Source organism: Pituophis catenifer, unplaced genomic scaffold, assembly GCF_029215685.1.
Source record: "Pituophis catenifer annectens isolate HBS135680 unplaced genomic scaffold, rPitCat1.0.hap2 SCAF_5, whole genome shotgun sequence".
Taxonomy (NCBI): domain Eukaryota; kingdom Metazoa; phylum Chordata; class Lepidosauria; order Squamata; family Colubridae; genus Pituophis; species Pituophis catenifer.
In genome coordinates this window covers 31,405,834-31,423,072 of record NW_027256885.1, presented here as the reverse complement: position 1 = coordinate 31,423,072, position 17,239 = coordinate 31,405,834, and the positions used below count along the sequence as shown (strand labels likewise).

The window sequence follows — 17,239 nt, the reverse complement described above, 5'->3', positions numbered from 1 at the left end:
CTTCCCTGTTTAAACAAACTCTCATTTGTATTTAACTGCACTTCTTCTTACACATTGTATTGCACATGAATTAAGATGACCAGTAAAGACAAATTTACAATTCACATTTAATCAATATATTTAGTCAGAGATCACCATAACATACTACAATATGTCAATAAATCAATAAAGTCAATAAATATGTCAATACATTAATTGGTCCTGTAGTTTATAACTTTATAGACCCCACTTATAATTGCCTACCAGAAGGGAGAAAAAAACCCCTTCAAAGCTATCCAAATCTCAGGAGACGGGGCAACATAGAACATCACTGTCTCAATACATTGTTCTCTGGCTTAAATGTTGAAGTGGGGAAGTTCCCAAACATGTACATATAAAGAATATCAGGCAAACATGAAGATTTATTAAAACTTTCTCTTCATGAGCTGGTGCTTATCATTAAGCTCGGGTCTCATCACAATGATAAAACATTTGGGGAAAAAGATGCACACCAATAAGTCAGCACTGGAGGAGATCATGGAGAAGATCTCCACAGCCAATGTATATTTTCCCCTAGTGCTTAGATAGGTTGGAATAAAACACAACCAAACACTACAGAAGACCAACATGCTGAAGGTGATGAATTTGGCTTCATTGAAACTGTCAGGTAAATTCCTGGCTAGAAAAGCAGCAGAGAAGCTAACCAGAGCAAGAAAACCCATAAAGCCCAAAACACAGTAGAACATGACCGAGTCTTCATTGCACTCCAGGATAAGTTCTTCAGGTATTGAATGTGCATCAAAATCTGCATATGGTGGGGATGTTATCAGCCACACAGCACAAACACATATTTGAATAAGGGAGCAGGATAGAAGAATGAAACTGACCATCCTTCTCCCAACCCATTTCCTCAATTTGGAACTGGGTTTGGTGGCCATGAATGCTAGAACCACAACAAAGGTTTTGGCCAAGACACAAGAAACTGCCACAGAAAAGATGAGGCCAAAAGCTGGTTGTCGAAAGAGACACACAATCGTATTGGGCCTCCCAACAAATAGAAAGACACAAAGGAAAGAGAAGAGAAGAGAAAGTAGAAATGTATAAGTGAGATTCCGGTTGTTGGCTTTGACGATGGGAGTGTCTTTATGTTTCATGAAGATTGTTATTATCAAAGTTGTCATTAAAGAAAAGCAAAGAGAAAGAACAGTCAGACTGATCCCCAAGGGCTCTTCATAGGACAAAAAGATGAGCCGCTTTGGAATGCACATATTTTTCCCAGGATTTGGATATTGATCTCCTGGACATGGAGAGCAGTCATCTATGTCTGAAAAAGAACACAGTGGAATTGATACAGTTGATTACAGACAATGTGGTACCCCAATGTCTTAGTCCCATTATATTTGGAAATTTCCTACCCTTCTCCTTTGATATTTTCCCCTCTGGACATAGACGACAATCATAGCAACAAGAGAACTTTCCTTCTTTCTTGGCCTTACTGTGTCCTGTCTCACAAGGATTGTTACACAAAGATAAAGGTAATGCCTATCAATGAATGAAGAAGAATATTTTAAGATACAGAGAGGAAAGGAAGTGCTTTGAGTGTTTCTGTGGTATCAACAGATTGAAAATGAGTAGCGGGATGACATAACTTTAGATGTAATTGCTCTGAAATTATAATTAATTAAATCTCTACAATAATTGTATTGATAGCCTTCGTTAACCATAATCACTCTTCAAAGACAATTTCTCTGCTAGTTAGGTAAAGATGTTGGTTTTCTCAACTTCTGAATTTTGATGTCAGCAAACTAAAGAGATTTAGTGTGCTGGCTAGCAGCTTTTACTTCGGAACCATGAAAACCATTGTCCATAATTAACAGGGATCCAGTAAAATATATTTCCTAATATTCAATAGCAATTGCTAGAAAAGTTAAAAAAGTATCTTACTGATAACTTTCCTTTCCCAGGAAATTTGTACCTAGTTAGTTAGGGATGACACTGTGACACTTTCATCAATAAAGATATTTAAATGAAGGCAAACAAATCTGGATTCAAAAAGCTAACCTGGTTAAAGCCTACTGGCCATGTGATGGAATCTACAGAAATCTTGAAGAACTTCTCTGCTAGAGCTGTGGGATCTATCACTCCAACTTTGACCCTAAGAAAGGATTGGTTTGGGAATGTGATCCAGTTGATAATATCAAATCCACCAATGATTTCTCCATTTGTATCAAAGGAGATCTTTTCACCAACGCTGTTGTTGAATCTGACACTTCTCAGAAAAGAATGAACCTGAAACGCAGAGGCAATCAGAGAGGAACAAACTGAGGGAGGGAGAAATAATTCATATATTCAAAACATACATATGAATGTTTCTTTAAACAAAGACAATATAAACACATTTTTTATTTTTGTTGTAGGCCAGTATCAAATAAATAACATAGCAATCATTCTAAAATAGTGGTAGAGATTACATATCAGATTCCTGAAATAAAATTAATATAGAATTGCAAAATAAACAACTATGAAAAAAATAAAATTAAGCTCTGTAGTTTAATTGCAAAAGATACTTAAGCCAGATCATTACTAACAAATATGTAATAAATCCTAGGATGTATAAAACTACAATATAATTGCACTCATTTCACACACTAGCAAGGTTGTACTCAAAATCCTACAAGCCTTCAGCAGTATGTGAACCGAGAACGAAGAAGTACACATGATTTTTTGGAAAGGCAGAGGAAGTAGCGATAATTTTTCCTGCATTTGCTGGATTATGAGAAAGCAAAGTACTGTACTTCTGCTTCATTGATTTTGCTAAAGACTTTGATTATGTGGATCACAACAATCTATGGCAAGTTCTTGAAGAGTTGGGAGTACCAGACCACCATAACTGTCACCTGAGAAGGTTAATGTCAGCTCTGCCTGATTGAGCTTTGCACCTCACAGGCTTCCTGCTGTCAAAGGCTGGAAGAGATGGGGAGGATGAAAGAGCAATGAAGCTGTGTTTGTAGGTGTTGGGAAATTGGGAGGGGGAAATGACAGGTGATAAAGACCAGAGTAGCCAAATCTTGCTTGTACCAGCATCCCAAGGACAAGCACTCTGAGAAATATGTGAGTTATCTGCAAACATTTCAGCATTCTCAAAACATCTTGGTGAGCTGTGGTTGGCTGGCAATGGATTGGTCATAGAGGTGGGGGAAGAATGAGATGTGGGTTATGTGGGTTTTTATAACTTGCAAGCATGGGAAATTCAGAGCTGGCTTCACTTTACTGCAAACAACGCCTTTAGTAAAAGAACCCTTTGCTTTAACTAAATGGAGTCAAGGGTCTTTCTTTCCTAAGGAATCAGATTGGGGCACGTCTAGCACCTGCATGCCAGCCAAGAAGCAACACTTAGAACCAGACATGGAACAAATTGATTGCTTCAAAATAGGGTAATAAGTACAACAAGGCTATATATTGTCACCTTGCTTATTTAAATGATATGCAAAGTACATCTTGTGAAATGCCGAGCTGGATGAATCACAAGCCAGAACTAGGATTGGTGGTAGAAATATCAACAAGCTCAGATATGCAGATGATACCACACTAATGGCAGAAAGTGAAAAGGAATTAAAGAGCCTCTTGATGAGGTAAAAGAGTAGAGTGCAAAACATGGCTTGAAATGCAATATTAAAAAGCTGAGAATATGGCATCTGGTCCCATCACTTCATAGCAAGTAGAAGTGGAAGAAATGAAAACAGTAACAGATTTTATTTTCATGGGCTCCAAGATCACTGCAGATCCCCCTTTTTAAAAAGAAATAATCCTCTTCAAATTTTTTAATTTCTTTTTTCAATTTTTAAATTATTTGTTCAAATTTTAATCTTTTTTCAACTCTTAAACATCATTTTTAATTTAATTTTTTTAAAATTTTTACAACTTTTTCTATTTCTTTTTTCAACAAAACATTTGAAAAAAAATATAGTTTACTTATTTTAATTCTAAGAGGGAAACCACAGAAAAAAGAGACAGACACTTAAGACAGGAAAGATAGTAATGAATTTTTCAAGAAAACAAAAGGTCAAGAATTCTTGTAAACTAGTAGCAACAAGGAAAATATTTAATTTTTTAGAAATGTTTAATTTTTTAGCAAACAAACAAAGAAAAAAAGTGATGGAAATGGACACTGACAGTATAGTGACTTGCAAAGTGTGCCATATGTTTCAGATTATGTCCACATAGCTCAGATACTTTGTCACATGTTGGACTCATTGGATAACACCCTGAGGTTGTGAAAGATTGAAGGCAAAAGGAGAAGTGGATAACAAAGGATGAAATGATTAGGTAGTGAACAATGAACATTAATATGGGCAAATTGTAGAAGATACTGGAGGATAGGAGGGCCTGGGGTGCTATGGTTCATGGTGTTGCAAAGATTCAGAGAGGACTTAGCGACATACCAACAACAATAACTGACATAGCACAGCAACCCATAAGTACAGGTGTTCATTGTTTAATGACTGCTTGTTCAGCAACCATCTGAAATTATAAGAAATTGTAAGTGCAGAACAAGTGATACTTATGATTTCCTTACTGTGCTTGTATGATCACAATTCAGGAAGTCGGGAATGGGCCTTTATTTATGACTGTCATGGCATTCCACAGTTACTTGATTGTGATTTGTAGTCTATCTTGCTAGCTTTCCACAAGCAAAGTCAATGGGGAAGCTAGAAGGAAATTGGACGTTGTGATCACATGAATTCCATGCTTTAAAAACTATGCAATCCTCACTTAACAATGGTAACTGGGGTCTGCCAAAATTATTGTTGCTAAACCGCATGGTCAAGTGATGTCACAACTTATACCTGCATCACTTAGCAATGGAAACTCAGGTCCCAATGACCGTCATTAAGTAAACGCTGCCAGTAAAATTTACAATATAATCAAAGATAGACTTACTTTTATGAAGTAAAATCTAAAATTAATGACCTACCCTGAAAATACAACCTAGCATGTTTTTTCATGCTGTTCGCAATATAAGCCCTAGTTCAGAGAATCAGCAGCGGTGGTGGGGCGGTGGGGGTAGCCAGCATAGGAGGTGGCAAGGATGCACATGGGGAAGACGATGTCCGGAAGCAGGTTCAGCCTTTATGGCGCCAGGGAGAAAGGAATGTAATACGTTCCACCACCTGTCTTTTCTTGCAGAGTGTGTGGCAAAGCTGGAGGACCCCATTTGTCAGTTGGAACTGCGAAGGCAGGGGCTGTACCATGGCACCACCTTACCCCACCATTTGCTGGCTGTGAGAGGCGGTGCAGTCAGCATGGCTCCACTGGCAGCAGGGGGGTGGTCTGGAGGTCATAGATCTGGGACGACTCGGGTAGCCGAGAGCAGCACTACCAGGAGGGCAAAGAGACCCCATGAGGTCAGCAGCAGCATAGGCCACTGTTTGGAGGCCAGCGGTTGAGAAGTACCCTGGTAGCAACAGGGCCAGTAAGCATTGGGACCGAGAGAACGGGGCTGGTTGGCTTTCCATCCCCTGTATGTGAAAAAAATAAGAAACCCGAAAATAAGCCCAAATTCTTATTTCGGGGCCTAAAAGAAAATAAGACCAGGACCTATTTTTCAGGGAAACACGGTATATTCTACTTAGGAAATAAAGTCTTAGTAGAAGAGGTTAGGCAATGGGAATTGAGGACCAAAGGGCAATGACTGCTGGGTGAGATCATCCGTAGCTTTGGGGTGAAGTGTCAACTGTATGCCGATGACACGCAGTTGTACATTTCAACCCCAGGCCACCCCAATGATGCCCTTGACGTGATGTCCCGCTGCCTGGAGGCCGTGCGGATCTGGATGGGGAGGAACAGGCTCAGACTCAACCCCTCCAAGATTGAGTGGCTGTGGCTCCCGATGGCCCGATATAGCCAACTAGAACCATCGCTGGCTATTGGAGATGAGATCTTACCCCCCTCAGAGAGGGCTTGCACCTTGGGCGTCCTCCTGGACTCACGGCTGTCTTTGGAAGATCATATGACGGCCGTGGCCAGGGGGGGGTTCTATCAGGTTCGCCTGATCTCCCAGTTGCATCCCTTTCTGGATCGGGATGCCCTGCGCACAGTCACTTCCCGGCTGGACTATTATAATGCTCTGTACATGGGGCTCCCCTTGAGGAGTACCTGGATGCTCCAGCTGGTCCAGAATGCAGCCGCACGAGTAATAATGGGGGTGACTCGTCGCTCCCATGTAACACCCTTCTTGTGCGAGCTGCACTGGCTCCCGGTGGTCTCCGGGTGCGTTTCAAGGTGTTGGTTACCACCTTTAAAGCGCTCCATGGCTTAGGACCTGGTTATCTACAGGACTGCATTCTGCCAGCAATTGCCTCCCACCGACCAATATGCTCCCACAGAGAGGGCCTCCTCAGAGTGCCATCAGCCAAACAATGTAGGCTGGTGACCCCCAGGGGGAGAGCCTTCTCTGTGGGGGCCCCGGACCTATGGAACGAACTGCCCCCGAACATACAAAGGATCCCTGACCTCCGCGCCTTCCGTCGTGCTCTAAAGACCCTATTATTCCAGCAAGCTGGTCTGACGGGATAAAGGATTTTAAATTGGGTTTTGATAGGGGTTTTAAAATGATTTTAGTTGGGTTTTTAAATTCGGCCAATGATTGAATTATTTTAATTAAGTTTTTAAAATTTTGTTGTATATTGTTTTTACCATGGCTGTTCACCGCCCTGTGTCCTTCAGGAGAAGGGCGGTATATAAATATAATAAACTAACTAACTATCTAATGACATTTCTTTTATTGGATGCATTAAAGTAGAGCCAGAGTCAACATCAGCAGGGGCTGCTGGAATTTAAAATCCTGCATTAAGCGGATGCTGAATTTGATGACTGAAATGTCCATCATTTGAAATCTATGATTGTTTCATCCAATGGGAGTACACTGCGCCGAGGTGGTGCAGTGGTTAGAGTGCAGTACTGCAGGCTACTTCAGCTATTTCAGCTGACTGCTAGCTGCAGTTCAGCAGTTCAAATCTCACCAGCTCAAGGTTGACTCAGCCTTCCATCCATCCAAGGTGGGTAAAATGAGAACCCAGATTGTTGGGAGCAATGTTGTAAACTGCTTAGAGAGGGCTTTAAAAGCACTTTGAAGCAGTATGTAAGTCTAAGTGCTATTGCTATTGCTAAATGTCTCACATTAATATCTCACATAGGCTCAAATTAACATCCCACCTTGGTCCTCTTCTATTTAGTGCCTGAGATATTAAAAACACTTTTACTCCTTTCCCTTCTTCTCGCAGAGCCGTGTTCCTAGAAGCATATAAGGCTGCTCTCATTCCATCCATTTGCTCTAAAACTATGCATGTGTTGTTATGAATAACTGAGTGTTGAAATGCAGGTGACTCTCAAATGGTCTATGAACAGGTCAGAACCAATGCCTCATAAAATGGGAACATTACAGCTGGCTGAATCTTCTTTGAATAAGAATGACACAATATATCAGTCCTTCCTCTTCCACCCATGGATTGTATGGGAAGATCCTAATCAGGAAATACCAAAAAATATTGGCATGATTCAGTGGTGGGTTCCACTTGCCTTCACTACCAGTTCACTATCGTGAATGCAGATGCCCAGAACGTCCATGATGAAATCCGGGTGGTGGGTGGAGCCTCCTGCCATTGCCACTACCGGTTCACGCAAACCTGGGCGAACGGTAGGAACCCACCACTGGCATGATTGTACTTTCAAGAATCAATGAATTGGGGCTTCCGGTTTTGCTGGCTCCGGTGAAGATGGTGCCTTTTTAAGGTCCGCCAGCCCCGCCGTTTGTAGAGCCGCTTCGATTGTGAGAAGCGGCTTGAAAGCTTCAGAATCTGTAGGATTTGAAGGAGAGAGTTGGCAAGGCGCAGGTTGAGCCCCTGTGAGCCCCCAGAAGTTTGCTACTGGGGAGGAAACAGGCGCGGCTCCCTTTCAACTTGCGAAGACTCCGGACGGCGTGGGACGACTCTGCTTCTTGCAGAGCAAGCCGGCAGCAGCAAACATAAAAATCGATTGAATTTAACCTTACTAATTAACGGAGAAAAAAACCTGAACCCTGAAACCAAGGAATTGCAAGTATTTTCCTTTCTTTGTGACTTTTCGATCTGATTAAAAATTTAAGTGAGTGGAAGCGGCTTGAAAAGATGGCACCGCTCCAGCGTTAACAAGTTAACAAGCTGAAAGGGAAAGTGACTTTTTAAAGCTATTCTAACAAGTTACATTGTAGCGCTGCTTGTTGCGAGCACAGGAGAAGAGGGGTGAAAAAAATCCCTTTTTAAAACAAGCTGACTTCATACAAATTTAATTTTACTTCTAATCTGATTAAAACTGGGGGACTTTTTTAGAGGACTTTGTGGTGCTGGAAGAAGAAAAAGGATTTTTAGAAAATCTAACTCACGTGGCAAAATGGCTTCTAAAAAACAGGAAAGCAAGGCAGCAGGGGGGGGGGGATCTCCCACACATAAGCCTGAAGAGCAGTTTGATTTTGAAAGTTTAAAAAAAATTATCACGCAGGCTTTGGATGATAATTTTCAAAAGTCTCAACAGGAAATGGATGATAAATTTCAAAAATCTCAACAGGAAATTAAGCAAGAAATTACTGAAATGAAAAATTTGGTGAAAGAGAATTATGACAAGGTGACTGATAAATTATCAAATGCAGTTTCTGGCCTGTCAGAAATTATTATTAAAGTGGATTCCAAACTGGAAGAATTTAAATCAGAAGTGAATGTTAAAATAAAGGATACTGATTTTAAAATTTCTGATGTGGATAATAAAATGCAGAGAGTTGAAGACGAAATTACGATGATGAAATTCCGGTCCATGGAATTTGCTATAAGAATTAGAGGTATTAAGGAGAGTGACCGGCAAGATCTGAGACAGGTTTGTGCTGATGCCTTGGCTGTGTTGTTAAAAATTAATCCTGATGAGATTTTTTACAAAATAGATAAAATTTACAGAGTGAATTCATGGGTGGCCAGACAAAGACAATTACCAAGAGATGTGGTGATATATTTCACAGATAGAAGAATGAGAAATGATATTTTGCAAAAATCTTTTCTTTCCTCTGTGCAAGTTGAGGGAACTCAAGTTGGAATTTATAAAGAACTACCGCCAAAGATGCTGAAAGATAGAAAAGATTTTGGCTTTTTAGTAAAGGAATTAAACAAATTAGAGATTCCATTCCGGTGGGGTGCCTCAACGGGTATAATTTTGAAGTACCAGGGGGAAAGACACCGACTGAATACTGTTGAAAAAGCGGAATATTTTTATTATAATGTTTTTAAGGAGAGGTCACCATCTCCACGTTCATCTACTGTATTGGAGATAAAGGAGAGTGAGAAGGAGAAGCAACCCCAGCAAGAGTTGGAAGTGCAGCTTAAGCAGGTTGAATTAGATCCAATAGAAGTGCAGGGTGCGGTAGGAGTTTTTTTGGAGGAGCCCCTGTTAGAATCTTCTCCAATTCTGACTACAAGAGATGTGGCCTTGGACCTAGCTCGTATGGCTGAAGCTAAAGACCAGAGAATAACTCGTGCAGTTTCAAAACAACTTAAAGAAAAACAATTGCAAGAAAGAGCTACGGCACAACAATATAAAAAAGGAGCTAAGAGTACTACAGAACAAAGGGAAGCCATGGGGAGAGCAAAGTCAGTGGCCTCGGAAGACATCCGACAATTCTGCTCGTCGCTTCAAAAAGGTATACATGATGGTTAAGTTTTTGTCTTGAATGTGAATGGACTGAACTCACCACAGAAAAGGAAGAAAATATTTACATATCTACAACAATTTAATAATGATATAATTTGTTTACAAGAAACTCATATTAGAACGCAAGATCAAAAATATTTGATAAACTTAAAATTAGGAATACATTTTATAGCCTCAAACTGGGAAAAAAAGAATGGCGTGGTTATCTATATAAACAAAAGATTTTCAGCTAAAATTATAGAAGCAGATGAAGGTGGTAGGTTTGTAGCAATTGAACTGTGTACTGCATATGGCCAAATTCTTGTGATTGGGATTTATGCTCCTAACCAACAGCAGGATCACTTTTATAAAATATTGCAATGGGACTATAGATCAATTTTGATTATGGGAGATTGGAATGGAGTAATTGATTCTAAACTAGACAAAAAAAGTCTGGCGAAGTCAAGGATTAGACTACCACAAACTTTTTTTGAAATGAAAGAAGATTTGGAACTAAAGGATGTCTGGAGAATACATAACTCAAAAGACTTGGACTATACTTTCTTTTCTGATAGACATAGATCTTTTTCAAGGATTGATTTTATTTTAGTATCAAATGATTTACTTGTTAAAACAAAAAGAACTAAAATCTTTCCAAGAACTTTATCTGATCATAGTCCAGTATGGATAGAAATTGAGACTGCAAAAATTGAGAGAAGATCATGGAGACTAAATGAAAATTTGTTTAGATATGAAAAAAATATAACAGAACTTAAGAAGCAGATGAAAGAATTTTTTGAAATTAATTTGAACAAGGGTACCCCTATTGAAATTGTGTGGGATGCGAGTAAAGCATATATGAGAGGGGTACTCATTCACATGAACTCTAAACATAAACTGAATAGACAAAAGAAAAGACTTGAAATTGAAGCAGAAATAAAGAAAAAAGAACAGTTACTTATTAAAAATCCAACAGATGAAAGAACACGTGGTGCTATAAAACTCTTGAAAGACCAATTCCAAATGCTTATGGCGGATCAAGTTGTAACAAATTTACAATATGCAAAGCATAACACATTTTGTAATGCCAATAAACCGGGCAGATGGCTGGCTTATACTTTAAGGAAGAAGCAGAGTATGCGGACCATCGACTGTATTGATATTGGAGGGACAGAAATTTATCAACAAAAATTAATTAAAGAAGTTTTTGTAGATTACTATACTAAATTATATGCTAAGGATGACATACAGAATGGATTTATAGAAAAATATTTAGAAAATAAAAGAGTTACAAAAGTTACTAATCAACAAAAGGAAAGACTGAATCACCCTATAACAGCTGAGGAGATAATTGCAGCAATTAAACAACTGAAAACTGCCAAAGCTCCGGGAACAGATGGCTTGACTGCAGTGTATTATAAAACTTTGCAAGCAGAAATGGTGGAACAACTCAGAGACTTATTTTGTAATATACAACAAGGGGGTAAAATACCCCCATCATGGAAAACAGCTTATATTTCTTTGATACCAAAAGAGCAAGCAGGTCCTAAAAAACCGGAAAATTATAAATTTACACAATCGCAGAATTTGAGGGAAAATTTTTATAAGATGTTTTACAGATGGCATTTAGATCCCAAGAAATTATCCTGTATGTATCCTAATGTTCAGCCAAAATGTTGGAGATGTGATTGTTTAGATGCTACATATTATCATGTTTGGTGGAATTGTAAGAAAGTTAAGGCTTTTTGGATAAAAATATGGTGGGTTATGCAGAATGTTTTGAAGAAAAAAATTCCATTTTCTCCACAATTGTTTTTATTGGGTATAGTAAAGGGTTTTACACTGGATGAAATTAAGTTGATATTGTACATGATAACAGCAGCGAGATTATTGATAGGTAAATATTGGAAAAATGAAGCTTTACCCACTATTGAAGAATGGACTTTGAAGATGGCCAGTTTTGCGGAGATGGCGAAGATTTCAGCATATTTAAAAGATCGCTCACAAGAGACTTATGAATGGGAATGGAAAAAATGGATAGATTATGTGCAGAACAAATATCAAGTTAGGAAGTATCAAATAGCTTTTCATTGAAAGTATTATATAAAAATAGAAATGTATGAATATTGTGAAGATAAAAAATTTTTAAGGGGGTTTGAGGGGTTCAAGTTTTATAAAAAGGGGATTTTGATGGGATTATATTTTGTGGAAGTCAGGGGGGGAGGGTTGGGGGGGTTGGGGGGGTTAGGGTGGGGTGTGGGGGGGGAAAATGGGGTGAAAATGTAATTGTAAAACTTTTGCAATAAAAAAAAAAGAATCAATGAATTGTGTCTGCAAATGCAAACATTCCGAATAAAGCATATATAGATCAGAACGAAAACCGAACAGTTGATATACAACTCACAGAAAGGAAATTAGGATGGAGATCAAACCCACAAAAAGTCAAGAAAAAAAGAAATAGGTCTCACAAAAATAAATTTTTTTAATCTAGGCAACAGCGAAGCCAGTTATCTAAAAGATGATTGAATACATGAAAAGACAGTTGAGGTGAAGTATTGGTTAATATCATCCTGAGGAGAGTGACAGATCTCTGCAATGCTGTATTTTTGGGATGTGAAAAGGGCCTTAAACTGTTGGATTGGAACTATCTATTTTGGATTCTTTGATAAATGTATTATGTTTATGATGAGTTATATGGCAAGAGAGTTATGATGGGGCACGCAGAAGATCTGGTTATTACCCCATTATGATGTTTGGAATTAATAATCCTGAAGGAAGCCACTACCACAGATACTATATGGAATACAATTATAATGTTACTCGGGTGGTTGTTTTCTTTTTTTATATATACATACATACATGAAGATATCTATTACTGATGGGGGCAGATAATAACTGAGGATTCTGAATATTTTGTTGGAATTAGGATGTGATGTAACCCTAATACGGATGATGGAGTCAACAATCCAGTTTAAAGACATTACAGAAGACATTATATGGAATATAAGTTTAAAGTTATTGACTTTATCTATATAAGGGATATCTTTTTTTTTTTCTTAGTTGGGTGGGCAGAAGAATAAAGATATTAAGAATTGTTATTTTGTAGGAAAGTGGGTGGAGATAGGTCAGCTTACTGATTGTTTAGTTTACGAAAAGGGAAATCTAAGAGATATATTTATGAGAGTGGAGTAAACTAGGAGTTGAATATAAGTAAAATCAGGATTTATTATATAGTTTTATAGTGGAAGGCCGCTTTGAAACGTTATATTATTATATATAAAAGAATAAATATTAAATTAGGATTAATTATATAGTTTTAGTAGAAGGCTGTTTTGAAATGTTATATTAATACATATAAAAGGTTTGACTTAAGAGATATATGTATGGGGAGGAGAAAAAGGGCAGATTACTGCTAAGTCAGAATGTTATTTTGAAATGTATAGTAAAAGGGGGATATAATAATATTATTAGAAAGAAAGGGTCAGTATTTGGGGGATAGAGTAAGGGAATGGTAAAGTATTATACAATCTGTTATGAATTTGGATTTTACTTTGAAGAAGTCACAGGGGGAGGGGTGGTGAGGGGGGGTTAGGGAGGAGGGGGGGAGAAAAAAGGGGGGAAAATTTGTATTTGAAAAACTTTTTCAATAAAAAAAAAAAAAGAATCAATGAATTGTGTCTGCAAATGCAAACATTCCGAATAAAGCATATATATCAACAACAACCACCAATACAGCTTCAACATTCAGTAATAACCTCCCTCCATTTATTCATAGACTGAATTTATGGAACAATAATGAAGTGGCATCGCAGGATGGAGGGGGAGCATTTCAGAGAAGTAAAAGACAATTCAGACAATTATTCACAGAATAAATTGCAGATACAGATAGGAGAGTGCTCAGATTGACAAAATTTTATCTATACAAGAAAAAATAATCTTAGAAGAATTACTATCTGTCATTCTTGATTTTGGGCTTGACAGGAGGCTAATTTCATGGAGAGAAACATATTTTAAGAAATTTTGTAGAAGGCCATTTACAATTTTAATATCAGCCTATGAATATTTTGATTACTTAATCCATTATTAAATCTCACTTTTGGGTTTTCAGACATCAATATCCCTGGAGAATATTGTTTGCTAGAGTTTTTGGACACATGTTGCAACTACAGATATGGTGGTTTCTCACTACCCTGATAACACACTTACCTGCCACCACACTTGATTGTGAAAATGTTTCCTTCTTTCTTTCATCATTCTTGTTTCTCTAGATTTGGATAGAGAGAGAGATTGCAAAGCATGTGCCACAGCATAGACCGCATTGTAAATATTATAACTCTGGCCACTCATGCTTGTTTCAAACACAGATGTAGGAAGGGTTTCAAGCTTCTCCTGTCCAGTACATTTCTTCTCAGACTCCTCCATTTTTGAGTTTGGGAAGAAACAACTGAATGCCTGTTCCCAGAAATCTTTCCGAAAATGATCATTCTGATTGTTGCTTGGATTTAGACTTCCTGGAAGTTTTGGATTTCCTTTGTGTGAACTGCAAAGAATAAAGCACCGTGCAGAGAATGGATATCCCAAGTTTTATGAACGGAAATTGAAGTATAATCTGTTTGAGCAGTTATAAACCAAATCTTATTCTTCTTTGGTATATCATCCACTTCTGAAATCTGGAGGATAGTTCTGAGAACTGTTAAGGACTGAATTTCACCATATAAGATTATTACATTGGCTGTGCTGTTCATGAGAACATGATATATATGTCGGACTTCATCTACGGTTTCATCAAAATCACTGTAAAAAGCTCCATTTGGGAATTCTGCTATGAATTCAGTGCAGATGCCATGCTCAGAAAATGTGGGGAGTACCTCTTGGAGGAATATCTCTCCATTTTCATCTGTTACTATAAGAATTCCAATCCAGATCCATCTAAAATACAGCAATAACTGCAGGAGGCCCTTTTGTTGGTGGGATTCATTTGGAAACATTTGTTGGAAGAAAACTGCTTCAGTCTCTTTAGACTGGAGAAGAGCCATAGGTTAACTACAGAAAGATAAACATATGCAATTGAAAATTCTATTGTATGTGAGCCTCTGAAATCATATATTCATTTCAGTTGGGTATCTTTCACCTTTTATACTAAAATTATGCAACTAGTTGTGTTTATTATGAAATATCAACCAAGATGTCACTCTTGAGGTATCAGAAAATATTTTTTTTTTCCTGAAAGTAGTCTCATTGTGAATATTTCAAATTTGAGCCTTAGTTCAATGTCTGGAACGGGGGCACATTTTGCTGTGTCAAATATCACCACCATCTGTTCAGAGTGACAATGATTCATGATGATTCTGTCATGATGATTCTGTCATGATGATTCTGTCAAGCAGATAATAATATCTAGGAATCTGAAAGGTCTCTCTTTTTACAAAAAGAAGCATACCGAAGTTTGTGGAGATATGGCAAAATGATAATGTATATCCTCATCACATCTTACCTGAGGAACTTTGTAGATTCCCAATACAGTTACCATGTGAAGAGACATGTCCGGTGCCCCAATGACTGCAGCCAAGGTATTTGTGATCCCACACTTGTAGTTAGGGTTGAATTTGCCCTGAGTGAAAGGCAGAAGCATTGAGGCAAAGAAAGTCTGGCTTGGACTAAAATTGCTGTTAAAAATGTGGAAGCCCAGCGTGATGTTGGGTAGGATCTGGGGATTTTCATTTATCTCTTTTACAGTAAACACTAAAGCCAGGATATGCTGGTAATTCTGAAAAACTATTCTGTAAAACAGAATTAGAAACAGCACATTAAGAAAGGTCTGTGTCTCATTATGGCACTTACAATCCTTTCGTACAACATATTTTGTGGAATGTGTGAAATAATTCTTGTTTCTATATGTGAGAATGGTTCACTATCAAACTGCAGCTTTTAAGAATGGCTTACATGGAAAAGGAAATTGCTACATTTTGGTACCTGAAATAAAGAATGAGAAAACATGTCATGGGAAATATGCTTTTTCTTCCGTAATGGTAGAAACAGCTTCATATTCATATGGAATTAATTTGTATGGAATTAAGCCATACATACCTGTGATTTGTTATAAATGGAGATTTGATCTCCATTTCAACTATTTCAACTTTACCTAGAAACTGAAAATATAACATCAGATAAAATAAACTGAGGCATCCTATTTTAGATGTTTCTATCAGGAGTTTTTACCACCAGTGGAAAACATTTCAAGAATGATATGATTTACCAGTAAAGTTCAGAGCTTGACAATAAATTAATCATATACTTACATAAGTCCATCATGAAATGCCTGCGAAGGATGTTGAGTGAACTCAATGGGGTCAGAAAATATCATGAATGCAGAAATAATGCCAGCAATGTTAACATCTCCAAGCTGATGATAGGTGTGCCGAATAGGAAGAGGCTCCCGAAAGTCACATTGAAGGATAGGATTATTCTTGCAGAGCACTTTAGGCAATACTATTAACAGTATCTCCACAAATAGTAACATCTTCAATGAGTGTCTTCTTTTTATGTAGAAATGTCTCTGTCTGCTACAAGATCTTTGAAATAGACCAGAGAGATCTGCCTCCTTGTGATGTTCTTCAGACAAAACTAGGGAGTGCAACATACTATCAAATCAACTCACAGAGCTTTGGGGCTCCCAGCCATGGGTTGGAATAGGATGGGGACAATAATTATCATTATTCAGTGTTAGTTGCTCCTATTTTCATGGAGTCCCATAGCATTTGGAAGAGGCAAACTGGCTAATTTTATAATGATCGTGAGGCAGTCACATATGTCTCATTCACAATTTCAAGACATGTGAGGACTTGCAGAGGCAGGAACGCATGAGCCACAAGACAAAAAATAAAATCATTAGGTCCATAAAGCGAAATAGAGTTGAAAATATATGTATTTGTAAAGGCATTACTGTAATTCTATTCTGTCTTGTCCTGTCCTGTCCTGTCCTGTCCTGTCCTGTCCTGTCCTGTCCTGTCCTGTCCTGTCCTGTCCTGTCCTGTCCTGTCCTATCCTATCCTATCCTATCCCATCCCATCCCATCCCATCCCATCCCATCCCATCCCATCCCATCCAGAGGTGGGTTTCAGCAGGTTCTGACCAATTCTGGAGAACTGGTAGTGGAAATTTTGAGTAGTTCGGAGAACCGGTAGTAAAAATTCTGACTGGCACTGCCCCGACCTATTCTCTGCCTCTCAAGTTCCAGCGGATTGGGAGGAAATGGGGATTTTGCAGTATCCTTCCCCTGGAGTGGGGTGGGAATGGAGATTTTACAGTATCCTTCCTCTGCCATGCCCACCAAGCCACACCCACCAAGCCATGCCATGCCATGCCATGCCACCCAAGCCATGCCATGCCATGCCATGCCATGCCATGCCATGCCAACCAAGCCACAACCACAGAAATGGTAGTAAAAAAATTTGAAACCCACCACTGATCCCATCCCATCCCATCCCATCCCATCCCATCCCATCCCATCCCATCCCATCCCATCCCATTCCATCCCATCCCATCCCATTCA

The 17,239-nt window shown here is 38.5% G+C and overlaps 1 protein-coding gene across 1 annotated transcript; it reads right to left on the bottom strand.

Annotated features, from left to right (window-relative positions):
- Positions 1–404: 404 nt before the first annotated feature.
- On the bottom strand, positions 405–15,809 carry LOC139317629 (vomeronasal type-2 receptor 26-like). Its single transcript, XM_070944713.1, has 6 exons — positions 15,775–15,809; positions 15,631–15,660; positions 15,182–15,467; positions 13,894–13,951; positions 1,395–1,481; positions 405–1,303 (listed from the first exon to the last, which is right to left on the bottom strand). The coding sequence occupies exons 1-6, from the start codon at positions 15,807–15,809 to the stop codon at positions 405–407; spliced, it is 1,395 nt and encodes a 464-aa protein (XP_070800814.1).
- Positions 15,810–17,239: the final 1,430 nt, after the last annotated feature.